The sequence below is a fragment of the Rhinatrema bivittatum genome, chromosome 12 (genome assembly GCF_901001135.1).
Source record: "Rhinatrema bivittatum chromosome 12, aRhiBiv1.1, whole genome shotgun sequence".
Lineage (NCBI taxonomy): Eukaryota > Metazoa > Chordata > Amphibia > Gymnophiona > Rhinatrematidae > Rhinatrema > Rhinatrema bivittatum.
The window spans coordinates 71,680,999-71,702,920 of NC_042626.1; the positions used below are offsets into that span (position 1 = coordinate 71,680,999).

At 51.0% G+C, this 21,922-nt stretch overlaps 1 protein-coding gene across 2 annotated transcripts in view; it reads right to left on the reverse strand.

Moving 5' to 3' along the window:
• Window positions 1-847: 847 nt before the first annotated feature.
• IGFBP4 (insulin like growth factor binding protein 4) overlaps window positions 848-21,922 on the reverse strand; it is a 35,296-nt gene continuing 14,221 nt past the window's right edge. The window contains exons 2-4 of one of the 2 annotated variants that reach the window (XM_029573597.1): window positions 6,005-6,162; window positions 3,391-3,519; window positions 848-3,292 (exon numbers count right to left, since the gene is read on the reverse strand). In XM_029573597.1, coding sequence (XP_029429457.1) covers window positions 3,158-3,292; window positions 3,391-3,519; window positions 6,005-6,162 — 422 coding nt within the window. In that variant the 3' untranslated portion in view covers window positions 848-3,157. Of the gene's footprint in view, window positions 3,293-3,390; window positions 3,520-5,974; window positions 6,163-21,922 lie in introns of both variants that reach the window. The other variant, XM_029573596.1, reaches the window with a different exon arrangement.

The following is a 21,922-nucleotide window of genomic DNA, read 5'->3' on the forward strand; positions in this document are numbered from 1 at the left end:
CTCATGGTAATAAAGTATTTCTGTCCTTCTCTTCTGCATCCCTGTGTCTGTCACTTGCTCAGGGCATATCTCAAAAAGAAATTTACAGACAACCAAGCCCAGGACCCGGTCATCTCAGGAAATCTTTGTATTTATCGCAGTTTGTTTTCAGCTGGTCTCCCACACAATGACTATTTATCCCACTTTAAAACCTGCCCTGGGGCTCCCCCCTGAGATATTTCAAAGGTTCATCTAAGAACATAAGAAATGCCAAAGGTCCCTCAAGCCCAGCATGCTGTCTCCCAGTGGCCCATCCAGGTCACAAGTACCCGGCAGGAGCCCGGGGATCAGACCCAATCCTTCTCACTCAGAACCAGGGCTAAGCAGTGGGTTCCCCAAGTCTATATAGCTAATTATGACATCTAACGAAGTGGATTGTGTCCTCGAAAGCTCATGCCTCAATAAATGGGTTGATCTACCACCACTTGTCATTATGGCTAATAATGGTTTATTGATTCCTCCAGGAACTTGTCTAACCCTTTTTAAACTCACTACATCCTCTGGCAAGAAGCTCCACAGTTTAATTGTGCCCAGAGTGAAAAATACTTTTGCTGATTTGTTTTAAATGTGCTACCTATTAGCTGCATGGAGTGTCCCTTTGTCCTAGTGTTATTTGAAAGGATAAATAACCGTCCTCTATTTATCTGTCCCATTCCACTCATTATTTTATAGACCTCTATCATATCCCCGCTCAGCTGTCTCTTCTCCAAGCTGAAGAGTCCTAACCTCTTTAGCCTTTCTTCATAGGGGAGCCATTTCATCCTCTTTATCATCTTGGTCGCCCTTCCCTGTACCTTTTCTAATTCTGTTATATCTTTTTTGAGATGTGGTGACCAGAACTGCACATAGTACTCAAGATGAGGTCACACCATGGAGCGATACAGAGGCGTTATGATATTCTCTGTTTTATTCTCCATTCCTTTCCTTATAATCCCTAGCAATCTGTTTGTTGTTTTGACCTCCATTGTGCAGGCTGAGGATTTGAAAGTATTGTCCACAATGACTCCAAGATCCTTTTCTTGGGTGGTGATACCTAATATGGTACCCAGACTCATGTGCCTATTATTTGGATTATTCTTCCCTTTAGGCATCACTTTGCACTTTTCCACATCACATTTCATCTATCAATTCCCTCCTGCAAATCTTCACAATCGGCTTTGAACAATTTTGTGTTATCTGTAAATATGATCACCCCACTCTTAACTCCCTTTTCCAGATCATTTATAAATCTAGTAAAAAAAAACCCGGTCCCAGGACAGATCCCTGCAGCGCTCCACTGTTCACCTTTCCCCACTGAGAGAAATTACTCTGTTTGCTATCCTTTGGCATGTTACCAATCCAAAATAGGACACTGCCTCCTAGCCCATGATGAATCGCATAAGGGATTTTGTCAAACACCTTCTGAAATCCAGATACACCAGACCCACTGGCTCGCCCTTGTCAGCATGTTTAGGGATACTTACAGGCCTCAGAGGAGGACCCTGGCTCCAGGGATAGGCAGGTGCCTATGGGCAGCCGCCCTGCTGTGCGTCATCAGCTGTGACAACCCACCACCTTCTGCTGGGGAGGGGGAAGGAGAGCAGCCAGCTGCCCACGTGCCTAAGGGCCACCGCCTGCCTCCTCTCTAGCACTGCTAACAAGCGCCAGATCAGGGACTTGTAGTTCCTGTGGATCTTAGAATAAACTGAAATTCAGGTCCCTAGACCCAAGGGGGTGGTAAAACCAGTCCTGGTTCTGCTTGCCCCTGATGACATGGGACTTACTAGCAGCCCTGCTATCCTCTCCCACCCAAAAGCCCCATGAAGCTGGGGGTCATCATTAAAACCCTAGCAGCTGATGTTTTGCCAGTGGTTACGAGACACTGGGTAAGAAACACTAACTCTCATTGCGCCAGGCTCATCATGACTACAGATGGATGCATGCGTGTCCAAGCTGAATGGGGGCCAGTGCAGGACACCACAGGCAGTAAACATCGAGCAAACGCTGCGTCGCCCTGTGCCCGAGCTCCAGTAGGGTTACCAGATGCAACGGATGAGGGACAACTGAGCCTGGGGCCTGTATAGTCTTGCAGGACTGGCTCACCTTGACCTGGTAAACCTATGGCCTTTGGGTGGCAGAGATGAGAGCGAACTCTTAAACATTAAGGCCCTCTCCAAAGGATTCTGCAACTTTCCACGAAACCCTCCCACCCACCGAGAAGAGCATTCCTTAGTCATCTACACTCCCATCCGACTCCAACCAGTTTAAGCAGGTTGGTGAGAACTGGAATTTAGTTATAAGACAACGTTCTCAAGAGCACGCAGAATTAGGCTGTAGATATCAGCAAAGACAACATTTGTGCTATTTGCCCCCTGTAAGCCTGCTGAAAGTATCAAACACCTCCCCTAATCTCTTTCTTCTGCCCTAATGTTCTGGAGGGCGTTTCCGTATCTCGTCGCCAGGCTTGGCCCACTCCCCAGGAATCAGGGCTCAAGAAATCCCGCACCTCACGAACTCGGTCATATCCCCAAACCTGAAGAGCAGAGAGGCTCCCTGGCCAGAAGAGCCCTGGTAAAGGTCACCTAAGGACAAAGGGACCGGAAGAGGAGAGAAAGCAGGAGGCCAGAGGGCAGGATCTCGCACAGGCTGTGCGCGGGTCTCGCTAGCGGTGCTTGCTGACATGGGGGGGGTGCACTCCTCTTTGCCTTATCCACTTTATCCAAGCTTGCCGGCCATGCTGCAGGACTCTAGGAATTTCCTTGTGGATCTTCAAGCATTTTCTTGGTGACTCAAGAGGCTCACGAGAAGGACACCAGAGACACCAGCAAAATGCCGAGAACGCTGGAGGAGGCTCAGCAAACTGCGAGGGTGCAGGAGGGTGGGAAGAGCGGGGAAAGACTCCAGTAAATCGCCAGGAGGACATGGGTTTCTGTGTTTTGCTGTGCTTACGCCCATCGGCATGCCTAATGACCAGGTGTGCTTTTGCCATTTATTGCTAGGGGTTCACCTTCCTTACCCCACACCGCTCAGCAAGGTCAGCGACTCGGCCCCTCCCCTTTCATTCATTCAGTTCAGCAGTGGACATTGTTCTGTTTCTGTTTTCCCTGCATCCGTGAAGGGGCCCTGCTGTCCATCCCCTTTATTCCCTCACGTTCTCCCCAAGAGCTTGGCAATCCAGGTCCCCCTTCGGCTCAGGGCCTCCGTGGATCTTCATGCCAGTCTTCCGGTCCACGCACCAACACCTTCCACGCTGACCATCCAAGGCTGGGTGGCACTGACAGAAGAAGTAAATCGTCAAGGGTAAGGCAGGTCATGACATAAGGGTTAATTAGGTAACAAATATAGCTGTAGGGGCAAATATTGTAAAGTTACCTGCTTGGGGTGGAAATTCCCATTCCGATCACAGTTGGGGATGGGGATATTAAACAGATCTTCCTGCGTGCGGGTTGTGGCAGCAGCAAGCCGATCCAGTGCTCTGTACAGCTCACTGTGGCAGGAACCCTTCAATACACAGTGAGAAGCAGTCAGGATACAGCCATCCAGGGAAGTCAGATTGATCACATTTCTTCCTTATGGACTATGGACTCTAATTTAGAGCAGCCTCCCCATCTACCTGTCACCTCCTGGACAGTACACCCCCCTCACCCTATTCTGTAACATTAGAGGAGTTCCCACATATCCCTGTCACCTCCTGGGCTTTGCCACCCTCTCCCTCCCCATTACCTTTCACCTCCTGGATTCTGCTCCCCCTCTTCCCCCATACTGTAAGAGAGGAAGCCCTCTCTTTCCCTTAAACCTCCTCGGCTCCTCTCTCCTCTACTCCCTATATTGTATCATTGGGGGGGTCTCACAGGTTGGTTACTGCTGTCTTACCTGATGCTGTAACAGTGGGAGAGGGGGTGTCTCACAGGCTGGTTATTGCTGTCTCACCCTGTGCTGTAACACTGGGGGGGTCTCATAGGCTGGTTATTGCTGTCTCACCCTGTGCTGTAACACTGGGGAGGTCTCATAGGCTGGTTACTGCTGTCTTACCTGATTCTGTAACAGTGGGGGGAGAGGGGGTGTCTCACAGGCTGGTTATTGCTGTCTCACCCAATGCTGTAAAACTGGGGGGAGAGGGGTGTCTCACAGGCTGGTTATTGCTGTCTCACCCTGTGCTGTTACACTGGGGGGGTCTCATAGGCTGGTTAGTGCTGTCTCACCCAATGCTGTAACACTGGGGGGAGAGGGGTGTCTCACAGGCTGGTTATTGCTGTCTCACCCTGTGCTGTAACACTGGGGGTGTCTCACAGGCTGGTTAGTGCTGTCTCACCCAATGCTGTAACACTGGGGGGAGAGGGGTGTCTCACAGGCTGGTTATTGCTGTCTCACCCTGTGCTGTAACACTGGGGGGGTCTCACAGGCTGGTTACTGCTGTCTTACCTGATGCTGTAACAGTGGGGGGAGAGGGGGTATCTCACAGGCTGGTTATTGCTGTCTCACTCTGTGCTGTAACACTGGGGGGGGGAGGGAGGGGCTCTCACAGTCTGGTTAGTGCTGTCTCACCCGATGCTGTAACACTGGGGGGGGGGGGGGGGAAGGAGGGTGTCTCACAGGCTGGTTAGTGCTGTCTCACCCGATGCTGTAACACTGGGGGGGGGGGGGTCTCACAGTCTGGTTAGTGCTGTCTCACTCGATGCTGTAACACTGGGGGGGGGGGAGGGAGGGGCTCTCACAGTCTGGTTAGTGCTGTCTCACCCGATGCTGTAACACTGGGGGGGGGGGGGGAAGGAGGGGGTCTCACAGGCTGGTTAGTGCTGTCTCACCCGATGCTGTAACACTGGGGGGGGGGGTCTCACAGTCTGGTTAGTGCTGTCTCACTCGATGCTGTAACACTGGGGGGGGGGGAGGGAGGGGCTCTCACAGTCTGGTTAGTGCTGTCTCACCCGATGCTGTAACATTGGGGGGGGGGGTCTCACAGTCTGGTTAGTGCTGTCTCACCCAATGCTGTAACACTGGGGGGGGGGGGGGGGGGGGAGGGGCTCTCACAGTCTGGTTAGTGCTGTCTCACCCGATGCTGTAACACTGTGGGGGGGGGGGGGGGGGGAAGGAGGGTGTCTCACAGGCTGGTTAGTGCTGTCTCACCCTGTGCTGTAACACTGGGGGGGGGTCTCACAGGCTGGTTAGTGCTGTCTCACCCTGTGCTGTAACACTGGGGGGGGGGTCTCACAGTCTGGTTAGTGCTGTCCCACCTGATGCTGTAACACTGGGGGGGGGGGTGTCTCACAGGCTAGTTAGTGCTGTGCCACCTGATGCTGTAACACTGGGGGGGGGGGGGGTGTCTCACAGGCTGGTTAGTGCTGTGCCACCTGATGCTGTAACACTGGGGGGGGGGGTGTCTCACAGGCTGGTTAGTGCTGTGCCACCTGATGCTGTAACACTGGGGGGGGGGGTGTCTCACAGTCTGGTTAGTGCTGTCCCACCTGATGCTGTAACACTGGGGGGGGTCTCACAGGCTGGTTAGTGCTGTGCCACCTGATGCTGTAACACTGGGGGGGGGGTGTCTCACAGTCTGGTTAGTGCTGTCCCACCTGATGCTGTAACACTGGGGGGGGGGGGTGTCTCACAGTCTGGTTAGTGCTGTGCCACCTGATGCTGTAACACTGGGGGGGGGGTCTCACAGGCTGGTTAGTGCTGTGCCACCTGATGCTGTAACACTGGGGGGGGGTCTCACAGGCTGGTTAGTGCTGTGCCACCTGATGCTGTAACACTGGGGGGGGGGTCTCACCGTCTGGTTAGTGCTGTCCCACCAGATGCTGTAACACTGGGGGGGGGGGGGTCTCACAGGCTGGTTAGTGCTGTCCCACCTGATGCTGTAACACGGGGGGGGGGGGGTCTCACAGGCTGGTTAGTGCTGTCTCACCCTGTGCTGTAACACGGGGGGGGGGGTCTCACAGGCTGGTTAGTGCTGTCTCACCCGATGCTGTAACACTGGGGCGGGTCTCACCATGATTCTAGTTTCGGTTTGAACAGGGTTTGCGAGGATCCTCGACCTGCCGCCGTTGTTCTGCTGGTTGCGCGTTTTCGCTGTAAGTTTGTGGTTGTTGCATTTGCGATCCTGAGGATTGCAGAGGTTTAAGCTACTATTCGGGGACTCGCTGTCATCTTTAAAGAGAAGAGAACATTAAAAAACAAACAAAAAAAAAGGACAATGTGTACAGTCCTGATCATGGTTCTGTTTCACTCTGTTTTTTCCTATTTCACTCTCAATGAAATTTGAGTTTTATTGAAGTAAGGTGGGAGACAGCACCGGAAGATCAGTGCTATTCCTGTCTGCTGGACCGTTCCAGCTTCCTTGGTCTGCTGGAATGCTGAACATCTGCCATGTGTTCCCCTCAGATTAGGGGATGGACTGCTTCTGCTAAATTTAGAACCTGCCACAATTTTATTGCTTAGAATTTTGGCAAAAGAAAGAAAGAGATTGCAAGCTTCTTTTACCTGTACATCTTCTTGGGGTAAACAGGGAATCTCTCTGTGCTTTCGCTTACAGCCTCTGACCAATGGAAGAGCTCTCCCAGCTGCCTGTGCACCTTCCCACAGCCTCTGACCAATGGAAGAGCTCTCCCTCCCACAGCCTCTGACCAATGGAAGAGCTCTCCCAGCTGCCTGTGCTCCTTCCCACAGCCTCTGACCAATGGAAGAGCTCTCCCAGCTGCCTGTGCTCCTTCCCACAGCCTCTGACCAATGGAAGAGCTCTCCCAGCTGCCTGTGCTCCTTCCCACAACTTCTGACCAATGGAAGAGCTCTCCCAGCTGCCTGTGCTCCTTCCCACAGCTTCTGACCAATGGAAGAGCTCTCCCAGCTGCCTGTGCTCCTGCCCACAGCTTCTGACCAATGGAAGAGCTCTCCCAGCTGCCTGTGCTCCTTCCCACAGCCTCTGACCAATGGAAGAGCTCTCCCAGCTGCCTGTGCTCCTTCCCAGAGCTCTCCCAGCTGTTTTGTGTTGTTTTTTCTTATGCATCTTTATTCAAAGTTGTTCCTTCCTCAGTTAATCCAACCCATAAATCACCAGCTTTAATTCTTCTCAATCATTCTGTCACTATTTTAACTCAAAGCCTTTTAGTTGTATTTTTATCTGTGTGTCTTGTCTGCATGTCTTGACTTGATTTTAAACTCTAAGGCGCAGGGTCTGTCCATTATGGGCAACAGTCAGTTCCCATCTGAGATAAGCACAGACGATCCTTAGCTGTGGGCAGGGGCGGATTGTGGGAAAATAGTGGCCCGGGGGATTTTTTCTCCATACTGACCCATGGGTACCCAATTACACATACAATTTGGTGAGTCACCAAATACAGAATAAAGGGACCATAAAATATGCACAGACAAACTGAACTGGAAATCACAACAAGTTAGACTATGGGCCGGATTTTAAAAGGGTTACGCGGATAAGGTACACGCGTAACCCTTTTAAAACCCCCCTGCGCGCGCTGAGCCTCTTTTGCATAGGCTCAGTGGCGCGCGCAAGTCCCGGGGCTTGCAAAAAGGGGCGTGTTCAGGGGCGTGTGGGTGGTCCGGGGCGTGGCCAAGTGCCTGTGTTGGGGCCTGCCGCGCCGCCGCGCGTAAGTTACTACTGCCCGAAGGCAATAGTAACTTTTCGGATAAAGGTAGGGGGGGTCTAGATAGGGCCGGGGGGGTGGGTTAGATAGGGGAAGGGAGGGGAAGGTGCGGGGGGGGGGGGGTGGAGGGAACGGACAGCGCGCGCAGGGCTCGGCGCGCGCAAGGGGGTGCACATTTGTGCAACTTGCGCGCGCAGGGCTCGGCGCGCGCAAGTTGCACAAATGTGCACCCCCTTGCGTGCGCCGACCCCGCATTTTATAAGATACGCGCAACTACGTGCGTATCTTATAAAATCCAGCGTACTTTTGTTTGCGCCTGATGCGCGAACAAAAGTATGCGCGTGCGTACTTTTTTAAGATCTACCTCTAAATGTAATGTAGCAATGGAAAAACAGAAAATACCATCATTCCTCATAAAACATCAAACAAAATAAAGAACTATAAAACATCACAATAGGAAAATCATACTAAAAATATATATTTCAAAACTGCTGATGAATAGACCCTCCAGTAATTTAACTCAGGGAAATTTTCAAAAATTTGTATATAACACCAATACATTATTTCAAAAAGAGCAGACATCAAATAATATTCAATAATTAAAACTAATAAGGATTTTAAAAAGCCCCTGCTGTCCCCTTCTGTGGGAAAGCCCGATCCCCCGATAGGCCAATCCGCCCCTGGCTGTGGGGCGGTGAGAGGTAAAGCCTGGGATAAGCACAGAGGATCCTTAGCTGTAGGGGAGTGAGGGGTAAAGCCTGGGATAAGCACAGAGGATCCTTAGCTGTGGGGGAGTGAGGGGTAAAGCCTGGGATAAGCACAGAGGATCCTTAGCTGTGGGGGAGTGAGGGGTAAAGCCTGGGATAAGCACAGAGGATCCTTAGCTGTGGGGGAGTGAGGGGTAAAGCCTGGGATAAGCACAGAGGATCCTTAGCTCTGAGGGGTAAAGCCTGGGATAAGCACAGAGGATCCTTAGCTGTGGGGCGGTGAGAGGTAAAGCCTGGGATAAGCACAGAGGATCCTTAGCTGTGGGGGAGTGAGGGGTAAAGCCTGGGATAAGCACAGAGGATCCTTAGCTGTGGGGGAGTGAGGGGTAAAGCCTGGGATAAGCACAGAGGATCCTTAGCTGTGAGAAGTAAGGTGTAAAGCCTGGGATAAGCACAGAGGATCCTTAGCTGTGGGGGAGTGAGGGGTAAAGCCTGGGATAAGCACAGAGGATCCTTAGCTGTGGGGGAGTGAGGGGTAAAGCCTGGGATAAGCACAGAGGATCCTTAGCTGTGGGGGGAGTGAGAGGTAAAGCCTGGGATAAGCACAGAGGATCCTTAGCTGTGGGGGAGTGAGGGGTAAAGCCTGGGATAAGCACAGAGGATCCTTAGCTGTGGGGGAGTGAGGGGTAAAGCCTGGGATAAGCACAGAGGATCCTTAGCTGTGGGGGAGTGAGGGGTAAAGCCTGGGATAAGCACAGAGGATCCTTAGCTGTGGGGCAGTGAGGGGTAAAGCCTGGGGTAAGCACAGAGGATCCTTAGCTGTGGGGGGAGTGAGGGGTAAAGCCAGGGATAAGCACAGAGGATCCTTAGCTGTGGGGGAGTGAGGGGTAAAGCCTGGGATAAGCACAGAGGATCCTTAATGTGGGGGAGTGAGAGGTAAAGCCTGGGATAAACACAGAGGATCCTTAGCTGTGGGGGAGTGAGGGGTAAAGCCTGGGGTAAGCACAGAGGATCCTTAGCTGTGGGGGAGTGGGGGGTAAAGACTGGGATAAGCACAGAGGATCCTTAGCTGTGGGGGAGTGGGGGGTAAAGCCTGGGATAAGCACAGAGGATCCTTAGCTGTGGGGGGAGTGAGGGGTAAAGCCAGGGATAAGCACAGAGGACCCTTAGCTGTGGGGGAGTGAGGGGTAAAGCCTGGGATAAGCACTAGAGATGTGAATCGTGTCCTCGATCGTCTTAACGATCGATTTCGGCTGGGAGGGGGAGGGAATCGTATTGTTGCCGTTTGGGGGGGTAAAATATCGTGAAAAATCGTGAAAAATCGTAAAAAATCGAAAAAACGTAAAATCGCAAAACCGGCACATTAAAACCCCCTAAAACCCACCCCCGACCCTTTAAATTAAATCCCCCACCCTCCCGAACCCCCCCCCAAATGACTTAAATAACCTGCGGGTCCAGCGGCGGTCCGGAACGGCAGCGGTCCGGAACGGGCTCCTGCTACTGAATCTTGTTGTCTTCGGCCGGCGCCATTTTCCAAAATGGCGCCGAAAAATGGCGGCGGCCATAGACGAACACGATTGGACGGCAGGAGGTCCTTCCGGACCCCCGCTGGACTTTTGGCAAGTCTTGTGGGGGTCAGGAGGCCCCCCCAAGCTGGCCAAAAGTTCCTGGAGGTCCAGCGGGGGTCAGGGAGCAATTTCCCGCCGCGAATCGTTTTCGTACGGAAAATGGCGCCGGCAGGAGATCGACTGCAGGAGGTCGTTCAGCGAGGCGCCGGAACCCTCGCTGAACGACCTCCTGCAGTCGATCTCCTGCCGGCGCCATTTTCCGTACGAAAACGATTTGCGGCGGGAAATTGCTCCCTGACCCCCGCTGGACCTCCAGGAACTTTTGGCCAGCTTGGGGGGGCCTCCTGACCCCCACAAGACTTGCCAAAAGTCCAGCGGGGGTCCGGAAGGACCTCCTGCCGTCCAATCGTGTTCGTCTATGGCCGCCGCCATTTTTCGGCGCCATTTTGGAAAATGGCGCCGGCCGAAGACAACAAGATTCAGTAGCAGGAGCCCGTTCCGGACCGCTGCCGTTCCGGACTGCCGCTGGACCCGCAGGTTATTTAAGTCATTTGGGGGGGGGTTCGGGAGGGTGGGGGATTTAATTTAAAGGGTCGGGGGTGGGTTTTAGGGGGTTTTAGTGTGCCGGCTCACGATTCTAACGATTTATAACGATAAATCGTTAGAATCTCTATTGTATTGTGTTCCATAACGGTTTAAGACGATATTAAAATTATCGGACGATAATTTTAATCGTCCTAAAACGATTCACATCCCTAATAAGCACAGAGGATCCTTAGCTGTGGGGGAGTGAGGGGTAAAGCCTGGGGTAAGCACAGAGGATCCTTAGCTGTGAGGGAGTGAGGGGTAAAGCCTGGGATAAGCACAGAGGATCCTTAGCTGTGGGGGAGTGAGGGGTAAAGCCTGGGATAAGCACAGAGGATCCTTAGCTGTGGCGGAGTGAGAGGTAAAGCCTGGGGTAAGCACAGAGGATCCTTAGCTGTGGGGGAGTGAGGGGTAAAGCCTGGGGTAAGCACAGAGGATCCTTAGCTGTGGGGAGTGAGGGGTAAAGCCTGGGGTAAGCACAGAGGATCCTTAGCTGTGGGGGAGTGAGAGGTAAAGCCTGGGATAAGCACAGAGGATCCTTAGCTGTGGGGGAGTGAGGGGTAAAGCCTGGGATAAGCACAGAGGATCCTTAGCTGTGGGGGAGTGAGAGGTAAAGCCTGGGATAAGCACAGAGGATCCTTAGCTGTGGGGGAGTGAGGGGTAAAGCCTGAGATAAGCACAGAGGATCCTTAGCTGTGGGGGAGTGAGGGTAAAGCCTGAGATAAGCACAGAGGATCCTTAGCTGTGAGGGAGTGAAGGGTAAAGCCTGGGATAAGCACAGAGGATCCTTAGCTGTGGGGGAGTGAGGGGTAAAGCCTGGGATAAGCACAGAGGATCCTTAGCTGTGGCGGAGTGAGAGGTAAAGCCTGGGGTAAGCACAGAGGATCCTTAGCTGTGGGGGAGTGAGGGGTAAAGCCTGGGGTAAGCACAGAGGATCCTTAGCTGTGGGGAGTGAGGGGTAAAGCCTGGGATAAGCACAGAGGATCCTTAGCTGTGGCGGAGTGAGAGGTAAAGCCTGGGGTAAGCACAGAGGATCCTTAGCTGTGGGGGAGTGAGGGGTAAAGCCTGGGGTAAGCACAGAGGATCCTTAGCTGTGGGGAGTGAGGGGTAAAGCCTGGGGTAAGCACAGAGGATCCTTAGCTGTGGGGGAGTGAGAGGTAAAGCCTGGGATAAGCACAGAGGATCCTTAGCTGTGGGGGAGTGAGGGGTAAAGCCTGGGATAAGCACAGAGGATCCTTAGCTGTGGGGGAGTGAGGGGTAAAGCCTGGGATAAGCACAGAGGATCCTTAGCTGTGGGGGAGTGAGGGGTAAAGCCTGAGATAAGCACAGAGGATCCTTAGCTGTGGGGGAGTGAGGGTAAAGCCTGAGATAAGCACAGAGGATCCTTAGCTGTGAGGAGTGAAGGGTAAAACGTGAGATCAGGTAGGAATATTTGTTATTTTGAATGAGCCTCTAAATAAAGCAACAACACCTGTGATTGTATGCTTTTTTTAAGCACTTAAGTCACTGCTAGTCCTTTATTCTTCAGTCTTTTTCTGTTTGCTCTCCAGCTGCCCCTGTGTCTTTCCAGCCAACTTTTTCTAGTAAAGTTTTCCAAATAGCCTGTGTCCAAGTTTCCGTGCATTAAAGCATAACTTGGAATTTGTATTTGTGTCAGAAAGAGAAATCGCAGTGCCAAGAATGAAGAGAGCTGCCGAGGAAACATGTCGAATATACGATAGGATTAGAACCTGAAGTGTTTACTTTTTCGCCAATTTGATCAGTGGCAAGATCCAGTGAGGCAGGGGTGTGTTGGATTCGTGGACCCTTGAGCCGACTGGGACAGCTGAAGACTCACCGTTGGAAGGCCCACAATGGATGTCGAAGCCGGGAGGCGACACTGAGCAGGAGACCGGAGGAATCGTCACCACTGGAAGCCCGAGATCCCCGGAGGAGCCCGTGAGGACCCGAGCCGGTTGGACTAGGAGAGGCCCCTGGAAGATAGCCGGAGTCAGGAACCAGTGGACGAGCTGAAGTCAGAAGCCAGTAGTCGGAAGCCAGAAGTCAAAGCAGCAACTAGAAGCTCTCAACAGAGAGTGAACCTCATTGCAAGGCAAAGTATAGGCCTAGCTGCAGAGTTAATATACCCCTGCAGCGTCTGACGTCATCCGAGGGCTGTCCTGCTTCTTCCCGCTCTGGCCCCTTGAAATCTCGAGCCCCCGCGCGCGTGCCTAGGGGGCGGGGCCAGGCGCTTCGGATCGGCGGCGTCTCCCTCATGGAGGGAGCGCCGCGGCAGAGACCAGGATCGGGCCTTGTCGAGCGGGGAGGCGCTTCAGCAGCCCGGGCCGGCCCGAGGTAAGTGGAGGGACCGGGTCACGGCCCGGGACCGTAATAGGGTGGCTCTATCATGAGGCAAGGTGAGGTGGCTACCTTGGGTGGCAAAATTTAGGGAATGACAAAAAGTGCTCCCCCCAAACACTCCTATGGCGGCCGTCTCACATTGCTGAAGAGCTGGGCCACGATGAAGCCCCATCCTGCCATGGCCTGAAGACCGGTGGCCCAGTAGAATCACAGCTGAGCCCATTCCACAGGGGCCTGAAGATCAGGAAGGACCTGTGGGGCCATGGTGGAACCCCATCTCACTGCAGCCCGAAGAGCGGTCCTGTAGGCTGCTGTGGACCCCATCCTGCAGTGACTGAAGAAGAAAGGTCCTGAGACAATGCGCGTGCATAGAAGAGAGAGTGAGAGCCTGTACGCATGTGTATTTGGGTGTGTGTGTGTGAAAGAGCCTGTGTACGTATGTGCATGTGTGTGTGAGAGGTGTGAGTGAGTGCCTGTGTATGTGTGTGTGAGTGAGAGGGAGATCCTGTGTGCATGTGTAAGTGTGGGGGGGTGTGAGAGTTAGGGAGTGTGTAAGTGTGTCTGTGTGAGAGAGAGTGTATGTGTGTGTAAGGGAGTGTGTAAGTGTTTCTTGTGTGAGAGAGAGAGGATAAAGTTTGTGTAGCCCCTTCCCCTAATCCAGGAGAATTCAGGGTGCCCGAAATAAATAGATCCCAGGTATAGGCAGCAGGGAAATGTGTTTGCTCTTATTAGTTATAATTGTTAGGTGTTATTTGATGTGTCTGTTGTTTTGAAATATTTTATTGGGTTTTTGGAACTTTTCTTGAGTTTAATTATTGAATTATTTCTCAGCTCTTAAAATTTGCGTCCTGGGCAAGGTCTGAAGGAGGCTGGAACCAAGTTCAGTATTCCCTGCATCCACCACCCTTATTCCATGCAGTGGGAAATCAATGCAGCTCTGCTCTCCTCTAATTGCCTGTTCCCACCCCCTTTTTTTTTTTTTTTAAATCAGCAGATTTTCACGTTTACTGGAGCTTCCTCTAATCTGCTTTCAGAGACCTCCCGTCTATGCAAAGTGTGAGAGGGGGAGATTCTGAAAAGCCCCTGAGCAGGAGGGGGTAGAAAGGCTTTGCCAAACCAAAGCTGCTTTTTTTTTTTCTTTCTCTTTTTTTGGCATCGTAAAGTGGAATTAATTGGGCGAAGGCTTTAAAATGATTTTCGAACAATTGTCTCCCACAGTGGGGAGAGGGGGATAGTGTGGAGGATCAGCCCCCAGGCATTTAACCAGCTCAAGCCTGGATGCCTGTGCTGAAAGCATTGTTTTTGCTTTATGTTTCATGAGTTTCCTGTTTTGCTGCGTTTCCCGGTTTCTCCGCTCCCTTCTCCCTACGATGACTGCTCTAGAGGACATGGGGCTAAGGGGGTGTCCTGCATTGGCAGCGTCCACTGCCCACACCGAGCCCAATATCTCTAAAGTGCACTGGGGAGACTCAGACCCTGGGCCACTTTGGCAGATGCAGGGAAAGAGTTGTTTCACCTGTAAAGGAAACACAATATGCAGGGCTTGGCTCCTTCTTATTTAAACACAAATCCCAAGCAGCCTTGCTTCCAAGCCCTGAGGTCCGGCTCCGAGCGCGCCTTTACACAACAAGAGTTCTGAAGGGGGAAACCGCGAGCCAGAACTTCAGACAGCGTTTGCGTGCGCACGGAAAGCCGGAGAGGCTTGGCTAGCAGGTGGAAGGCCTCCACTGCTGAAGGTGGCAGACAGGCAATGCCGCAGGGCGACCTTTCTCATGGATCAAAGAGGTCTTGGAATGATGAGCTCTGACTAGCAATGTGATTGGTTGCCTCAAATGCCAGTATTTGAGCAGCTCTCGAGAGGGAGGGTAAGCTGGGATGATGGGTGGCTTCATGGATAATCTGAAGAGGGGACCAGTGTGCTCTCCCAAAACGGATTACAGGCTCCTTTCACCTGCTCTTTTAATCTACCTTCCAAGGGCACTGGAGTAGTGAAGGGCGGGGCCTGCAGCCAGTTGGGTTCTCAGGATATCTGCAATGAATATGCATGAGATAAATTAGAATATACTGGCTATCCAGTTTATGGTAGCCTAAAATGATCTATTTTGGGCCTTCTGAGAAGTGCTAGTGAGGATGGATTAACAGTCCTTCCAGGATTGAAGGTAAGACTATGCCCACTCCGGGTGCTCCGAGAAGAGAGATGACAATGAAATAAGGCAGAGGAAAATTCATTTCCCAGAGGGGATGCCCAGAATCTCTTGCCAGCTGCTTCCCAAACCAAGCACTAGAACTCCAGATGAGGGCAGCTACTGGGCCATCATCCTGAGACACATCTGGTTAGTTTCTACTTCAGAAAATAACAGCTCTCTCTTCAGTTCAGAGAGCACATCCCTCTGCCCTTCACTGTTTCTTCTTGCATATCTTCTGTTCCCAGAGTAATTTAAGGGCTGTACAATTGGCAATGGAAGGTATTGTGAGGCCAGGCCCTGCTACCCCTTTGGGTTGCACTAATTCTGTGATGCCTAAGGGTTTGGAAATGTGCTTAAAATAATTAGCACCAGTTATCTCAGACTGGAAATAAACACAAGTGAGGGTAAAGGGAGGATCTGGGAAACTAGGAGCAACTTTGAGTGGGTGTAGAAGGGGGATCATCAGAGTATTAGGCAAGAGTGGGTCCTATCCACACCCAGAAGGTTGGGTCCAGTGGATGTCTGTCTATGTGGCTACATGACCCCATACTCATATGGTCTCTTCAGCAGGTCTTGGCTATATACCTGCTGGAGTCACAAAGCATTCTGGGGTCTGTAGTCCCTCTTTCCCCTTGAGAAAACAGAGATATAAACCAGAGCCTTGACATACTCTAGACATTATCATCTGCTCACCCAGGGATCCCCTACATAAAAAGTTAATCTTTCTAGATGTACACTTATTATTTTTCCAGAACCTTTGAATACATGCTTGGGAATAGGAGAAGATAATTAGTTAAACTGATAAATTGTTCTCTGCTTTTTGTTAATCTGCTGGATGTACTATTCTATGTTAGGTCCTTAATAAAGTTTTTTTGAAAAAAAGAAAAAGGTTCACTTCCTGTGCATGGAGAGCTTTGAGGTATTTGAATGTCTCTATCAGATCTCCCCTATCTCACCTTTCCTGTGCAAGTTTAGATCTTTAAGTCTATCCCCTATGCTTTAGAGCGAAGACCAGACCACTGCCCAAACAGGATAGACCCACTCCATCCTGTTTCTATCCTTTTGAAGGTGGGGTCTCCAGAATTGTGCACAATATTCCAAGTGAGGTCTCACCAGGGACCTATACAGGGGCAATATCACCTCCCTTTTTCTGCTGACCATTCCTCTCCCTGTGCACCCAGGCATCTTTCTGGCTTTTACTGTCACTTTATCCATCTATTTGGCCACCTTAAGATCATCAGATACAATTACCCCCAGATCTTTTGTGCTTAGAAGAATTTCACCTCCAGTACTGTAACCTTCCCTTGGGGTTTTGCATCCTAAATGCATTACTCTGCATTTTTTTAGCATTAAATCTTAGCTGCCAGACCTTAGACCATTCCTTGAGCTTTGCTAGATCCCCTCCTTGTTTTCCACCCCTTCTGGCTTTTCACTCTGTTACAGATTTTGGTATCATTGGCAAAAATACAAACTTTTCCCAACAACCGTTCCATTATGTCGCTCACAAAAATGTTGAAAAGAACTGGTCCAAGGACCAATCCCTGAGGCACACAGTAACAACCCCCTCCTCAGAGAAAACTCCTTTAACCACCACACTAGAGTTGCCAACTGGCTCCAGATTTTCAGGACAGGTTGATTCAGTCCTGTTTTACTCCCCTGCATGCAGGTAATTATAGTCTTGATTTACTTAGGGAATACGATAAGTCCCAGCATGCAATGGGGTAAAACCAGGACTGGATCAACCAATCCTGAAAATGTGGAGCCAGTTAGCAACCCAAAAAAACTCTGGCTGAGTTTTGCCCTCTATATTGGGGCTGCTTCAGGGGCTAAAATAGCCCCAATATAGAGGGCGAAACTCAGCCAGAGTCGGGCTTGCTTAAAGATATATGTCTCCATGTAATAAAGGTTCCTGATCAGACATTTTTGGCTTCTAATCCACTTTGTTGCCACTTTGTTATGCAGCCTTCCTTGTTGTGTTTTTAGCCAGTTAGCAACCTTTGTTGCCTCCCACTCAGCCACTTTCTAACCCAGTCAGTCGCTCTAGGATCCATACCAAGAGCGCACTATTTATAAGTCTTCTGTGTGGGAATCATGTCAAAGGCCTTGCTGAAATCCAAGCACGCTATGTCTGGAGCGCTCCCTTGATCCAACTCTCTGGTCACCCAATCAAAGAAATTGATCAGATTCATCTGACAAGATTCACCTCTGGTAAAACCATGCTGCCTCGGATCTTTCGATCCATTGGATTCCAAAAATTGCACTATTGCTCTGTCCTAGCAGGGATTTCATTAGTTTGCTCATCGCAGAGGTCAGACTATCTGGCCTTAGTTCCCAGCCTCCTCCTCCTTTCACTTTTATGAATAGGAACCACATCTGCCCTTTCCCAGTCCTCTGAAACTCCTCCAGACTCTAAGGAAGCATTGTAAAGGTCACCAGCGGAGCTGCCAGGACACCTTTTAGAGCCCTCGGATGTATCCCACCTTTGCCTTATCTACTTTAAGTTAAGTTAGCTCCTCACGCGCACACTGTTCTGAAAATCCAATCTTTTGTGTTTATTTTATGAGGTCCTGCTCCGGGCCCTTCCTCAGGGGCAGATTTTAAAAGCCCCGCGCGTGTAAATCCAGCTGGATTTACGCGCGCAGGGGGTTACACGCGTCAAACCTATTTTGCATAGGCCCGGTGACGTGCGCAAGCCCCAGGATGCGTGTATATCCTGGGGAGTGGCCAGAGGCCTCCATAGGGCCTCTAGGCCGAGGAATCGCGCGCTGGCACTCGGCTGGTGCGTGCAACCTACGCCTGCCCGGAGGCAGACGCAACTTGAAAAATAAAGGTCAGGGGGGGTTTAGGTAGGGTTGGGGGCGGGTTAGGTAGGAGAAGGGAGGGGAAGGTGGGGGAAGGTGGGGGGGGGAAGGAAAGTTCCCTCTGAGGCCGCTCCGATTTCGGAGCGGCCTCAGAGGGAACAGGGAAAGTTGACTGGGCTCCCCTAGGGTGCGACGTGCACAACCCCCTTTCACGCGCCGACCCCGGATTTTATAACACGTGTGTGGCTGCGTGCGCATGTTATAAAATCGGGCGTAGATTTGTGAACGCAGGGTTGCGGGCACAAATCTACGCCCACGCCCTCAGTGAACACTGAACAGAAATATTAGTTTACAAATTTTGCTTTCTCCTTCATCATATTCCTCCTGTGGGAAGGACCATGGTGGTTACGGGATTGTGATGAGGTTGTGGGCTGGGGAGATTGTCAGATTTCAGGTTAGTGAGTGTTATGATGCAGCTGCAGGTTGGGAATGTAGCTATGGGTAGGGTGATGGCCGTACTGAAGTAGTTGTGAATGGCGTGAGGTTTATGATGGGGCTGCAGCTGTGGGAAGGGTGTGGTTATAATGAAGCTTTAGGTTGGGATGCAGCTATCAGTTTCCCTAAGGATTATGAAGAGGCTGCATCCCCATGTCTCCCCTTCACCTTTGAGTCTCACAATGACATTTTTGCACTTCCTTCTATCACTAACATATCTAAAAAAAAAGTCTTGTCCTCCTATTTTACCATATTTGCTATTTTTTCTATTTGACATTTTGCATTCCTGACTACTTTTCCAGCTTCTCTAGATTTTCCCAGATATTTCCTCTTTCTGCGCTCTCTTGTAGTTTATAAATGATAACCTTTTCTCCCTTACCGTTTCAGCTACTTCTTTAGAAAACCATAACAGTCTCTTTTTCCTCTTCCCTTATTTACATTCCTAACCAAAAAGATGAGTTGCCCTTATGATATCTCCTTTTAGTTTTGCCCACTGCCATTCTACTTCCCCTAGATTTTCCCATCCAGGTAATAACTTCTTGAGGTGCGCCCCCATTTTGAGAAATGAACTTAACATGGCCAAGATGGAGCTTCTTGTCCTTCCCCCAAGACCCTTGTCCCTTTTTTTTCTGTCTCTGTGGGTGGTGCTCTCATCCTCTTGGTTTCCTCATCCTTGATGCCTCGCTCTGCTCATCAAGAGACATCCACAACACTGCCAACGTGTGTCGTTTCTTCTTCCATAGCATCGCTCATCCGCTCTCCTCCCGCTTACAACACGGCAGCTTGCTTTTTGCAGGGCTCCTACTAATCCGCCTTTCTCCACAGCGATCTATTCAAAATCCGGCTGCACAACTTCTCTTCCTTCAGTGTGAGCCACTGCATTGGCGCCCCATCCTCTTCCACATATGGTTCAAGCTTCTCTTACTCGCCTACACAGGCACGCAATCTGCAGCTCCCCATTACATGGCTTCTCTTCTCTCTATCCTCCCATTGTCTCTAGTTTCTCTTGACTAGACTGTAAGCTCCATGGAGCAGGGACTGTCTATTCTGTGCATGTTTAGTAGCAATAGTAGCTTGTGTGCATGTCATGTGCCATTGAATGTGTATTATGTGCCATTCTGTGCGTGTGGTTGCGCCTCTGGGTCGCTGGGTGCCCTAACCCTCAATGTCTGCGCAAGGCCCTCGGATGAGGCATTGCAAATATGTGGTCCGTCCAGTTTCCGGTTTTCTAGAGAGGGTTCCTGCAGACTGCTTAGGACGCTGCCAGCGGAGCTCTCCGCCCCCTGGCGACTCGGTGCCAGGCTCCCTCCAGCTGTTATTATCTCAGGCAGGATTCAATCTCTCTGCATACCTGTGAGAACACAGTCGTAGCCACTTTACAGGGCAGCCCCCTGTCCCTTCCATGCTCACACTCTCCCCCTATTCCTCTCTCATTCTTTCTCACCGCCTGCTTTCTTAAGCTCCTTTTGCAAGATCTGTTTCTCCCTTTTTCTGTTTTCTTTGACTTTCCGGATCTTTTCTTTCTCTGCTCCCACGTCTCTCCTGTAGATTTTCTTTCTCTCTGCTTCGTGTTATATAAAGTGCAGCTTTCCAGTTGCCATTTTGGTCCTGTAAAAGTTGGATCCTTTGTAGGATGGGAGACCATTTATTGGAACAAGAAAGAGAAAAAGATGTAACACCTGAGAGCTCTAAAGACCACATAGGTCCCGGCTCCATATGTGACTGCAGAGCCGAAGGAAGGAAGCATTCATTCACTCGCTCGTTCCTAGAGAAGGTTGTGGGACTTCAGAAGACGGCAAAAATCAACCTACATGGTATCCTATGAAATTAATAATAAAATCACTGTCCACAGCATGAGGTCTGATGGCTGCATGCCAATGCTTGGACTGAGTGAAAGCTTGGCCCTTGGGCATGAGGAGGGAAGGAGAATGGGTGAGGAGAGATGAGCGAGCAGGAAGGAAGGAGCAGGCAAATGTGGTGGCCCCCCCCCCCCTAACAAGCACAGGCCACCAGGAAGGATCCTGTCTTAAGGAAGAAGCATTCGATTTTAAGTTCTGGGCTGAGACTTCTGAAGGGAAACCGTGGCCAGGGGCTGCCAGCTGCTTCCTAACTGAAAGTCAAATTCACAGGGGGGTAGGGAGGGACTGAAAAGCTGCTCTTCCCCAGCTAAAAGCTGCACCATTCCCCCAAACCCAATCAAGGATGAACATCAGTGGTCTTTGTACCGGAGAAAATGAAACCCAGAAGGCCAGGGCAGAGAGAAGTCCTACTCCCCCCACCCCAGTGCTAATACACGCAAAGGAAAGTCTGGGGACGGCAGGAGCCTGCAAACCACCTGCAGCTCACAGCACATATTCTGCCTCCCTAACCTCCTGGGGCTCTTTTGCTGTTTGTTTTTTTACCTTTCTGGGGGCAGGCCTGGCACACACATCCTCCCATTGTTTGCTTTCAGCTTAATCTGTGACTTTCCAGGAAGCAGGTCGAGTCCTTGAAATGTGATGTGAAAGCTGAGGTCCTGCCATCACACGCCTGGAGGTGAAATCCTGTGCAGAGGCAGTTACAGCAGAAGGCCGCCAATTGAATGGACAAAATGAAGCCCAACCCCTGAGGTCACTTTTAAAGTAGATGCAGACCCTCCGCATCCCTGTTCTTTGCTGATCTATTTTTAATCGTTCCTAAAACAGAATAAAAATTCCATGTCTTTTTTCTTCAACTTATCAACTCAGGGTAGCAAGGAAAGTCCACCCTGGCCCCCGGCTCTGATTTATCTACAATTTCTCCTGACACTGACCAATTCTCCTCCACAGGCTACTGCAGTCCCAGTTCTGCTTTCTCCCTTTTTCTTCATTTCCGCTGGAGAGTTTCACCCCCCCTTGCAGTCTGCCCTCCTACCAGGAAATTTGCTGACCAAGGGGACCCATGCAATTTTCGTGCACAGAAGACGGGCGCTCAGTGTGGAGCGCCCGTTCTTCCTAAGGCGCGCCCGGCCTCCTCTCAATATTTAAATGAAGGCAGTGCGCTGAAAAGGCGGGGCTAGGAAAACGTGTGCGTCTGTAGCGCCTCCTCGGCGTCGGGTGCACAGGAGAGGTGGCTGTCAGTGTGGGCTGGAAAAATGGACGCCCAATACGAGCGTGCGCCTTCCCCCCGCCACCGGCACAAGATGCACGGCCCGCATCGTGCATCTTGGGTGTTTATATCGAGTGCCCAGAATTACTTTTTTTTTTTTTACCCGAGACTTCTTTTCCTTACCTGAATCTGCTTTCTGTGGTTCCTCCTACTTAGTATCACAACGATATTAACAGGAGGAATCACAGAAGGCAGGGTTTTTTTGTTCTTATCAATGCGCCCTTGAGTGCGGCATACCCTTGTGCCAGCCCTGGGCTGGCGTAAAATTTGCCGCGTTGCAATGGATACATTAGCCACGCGGAAAATGTTTTTGCATGACGGGGATTAGCTACTGGCCTCATCTGCATGGAATTTGCATGTGATGAGTGCTATTAGCTCTGCAGTGGTTTGGACGCACGTTTCGGACGCGCTAATCCTCGAATTGCACTGGGGGCTATGGATGCAGGTCCAAAACGCGCATCCGATTGCGTGTTAAGCTGTGCGCTAGCCGCAGCGCACAGT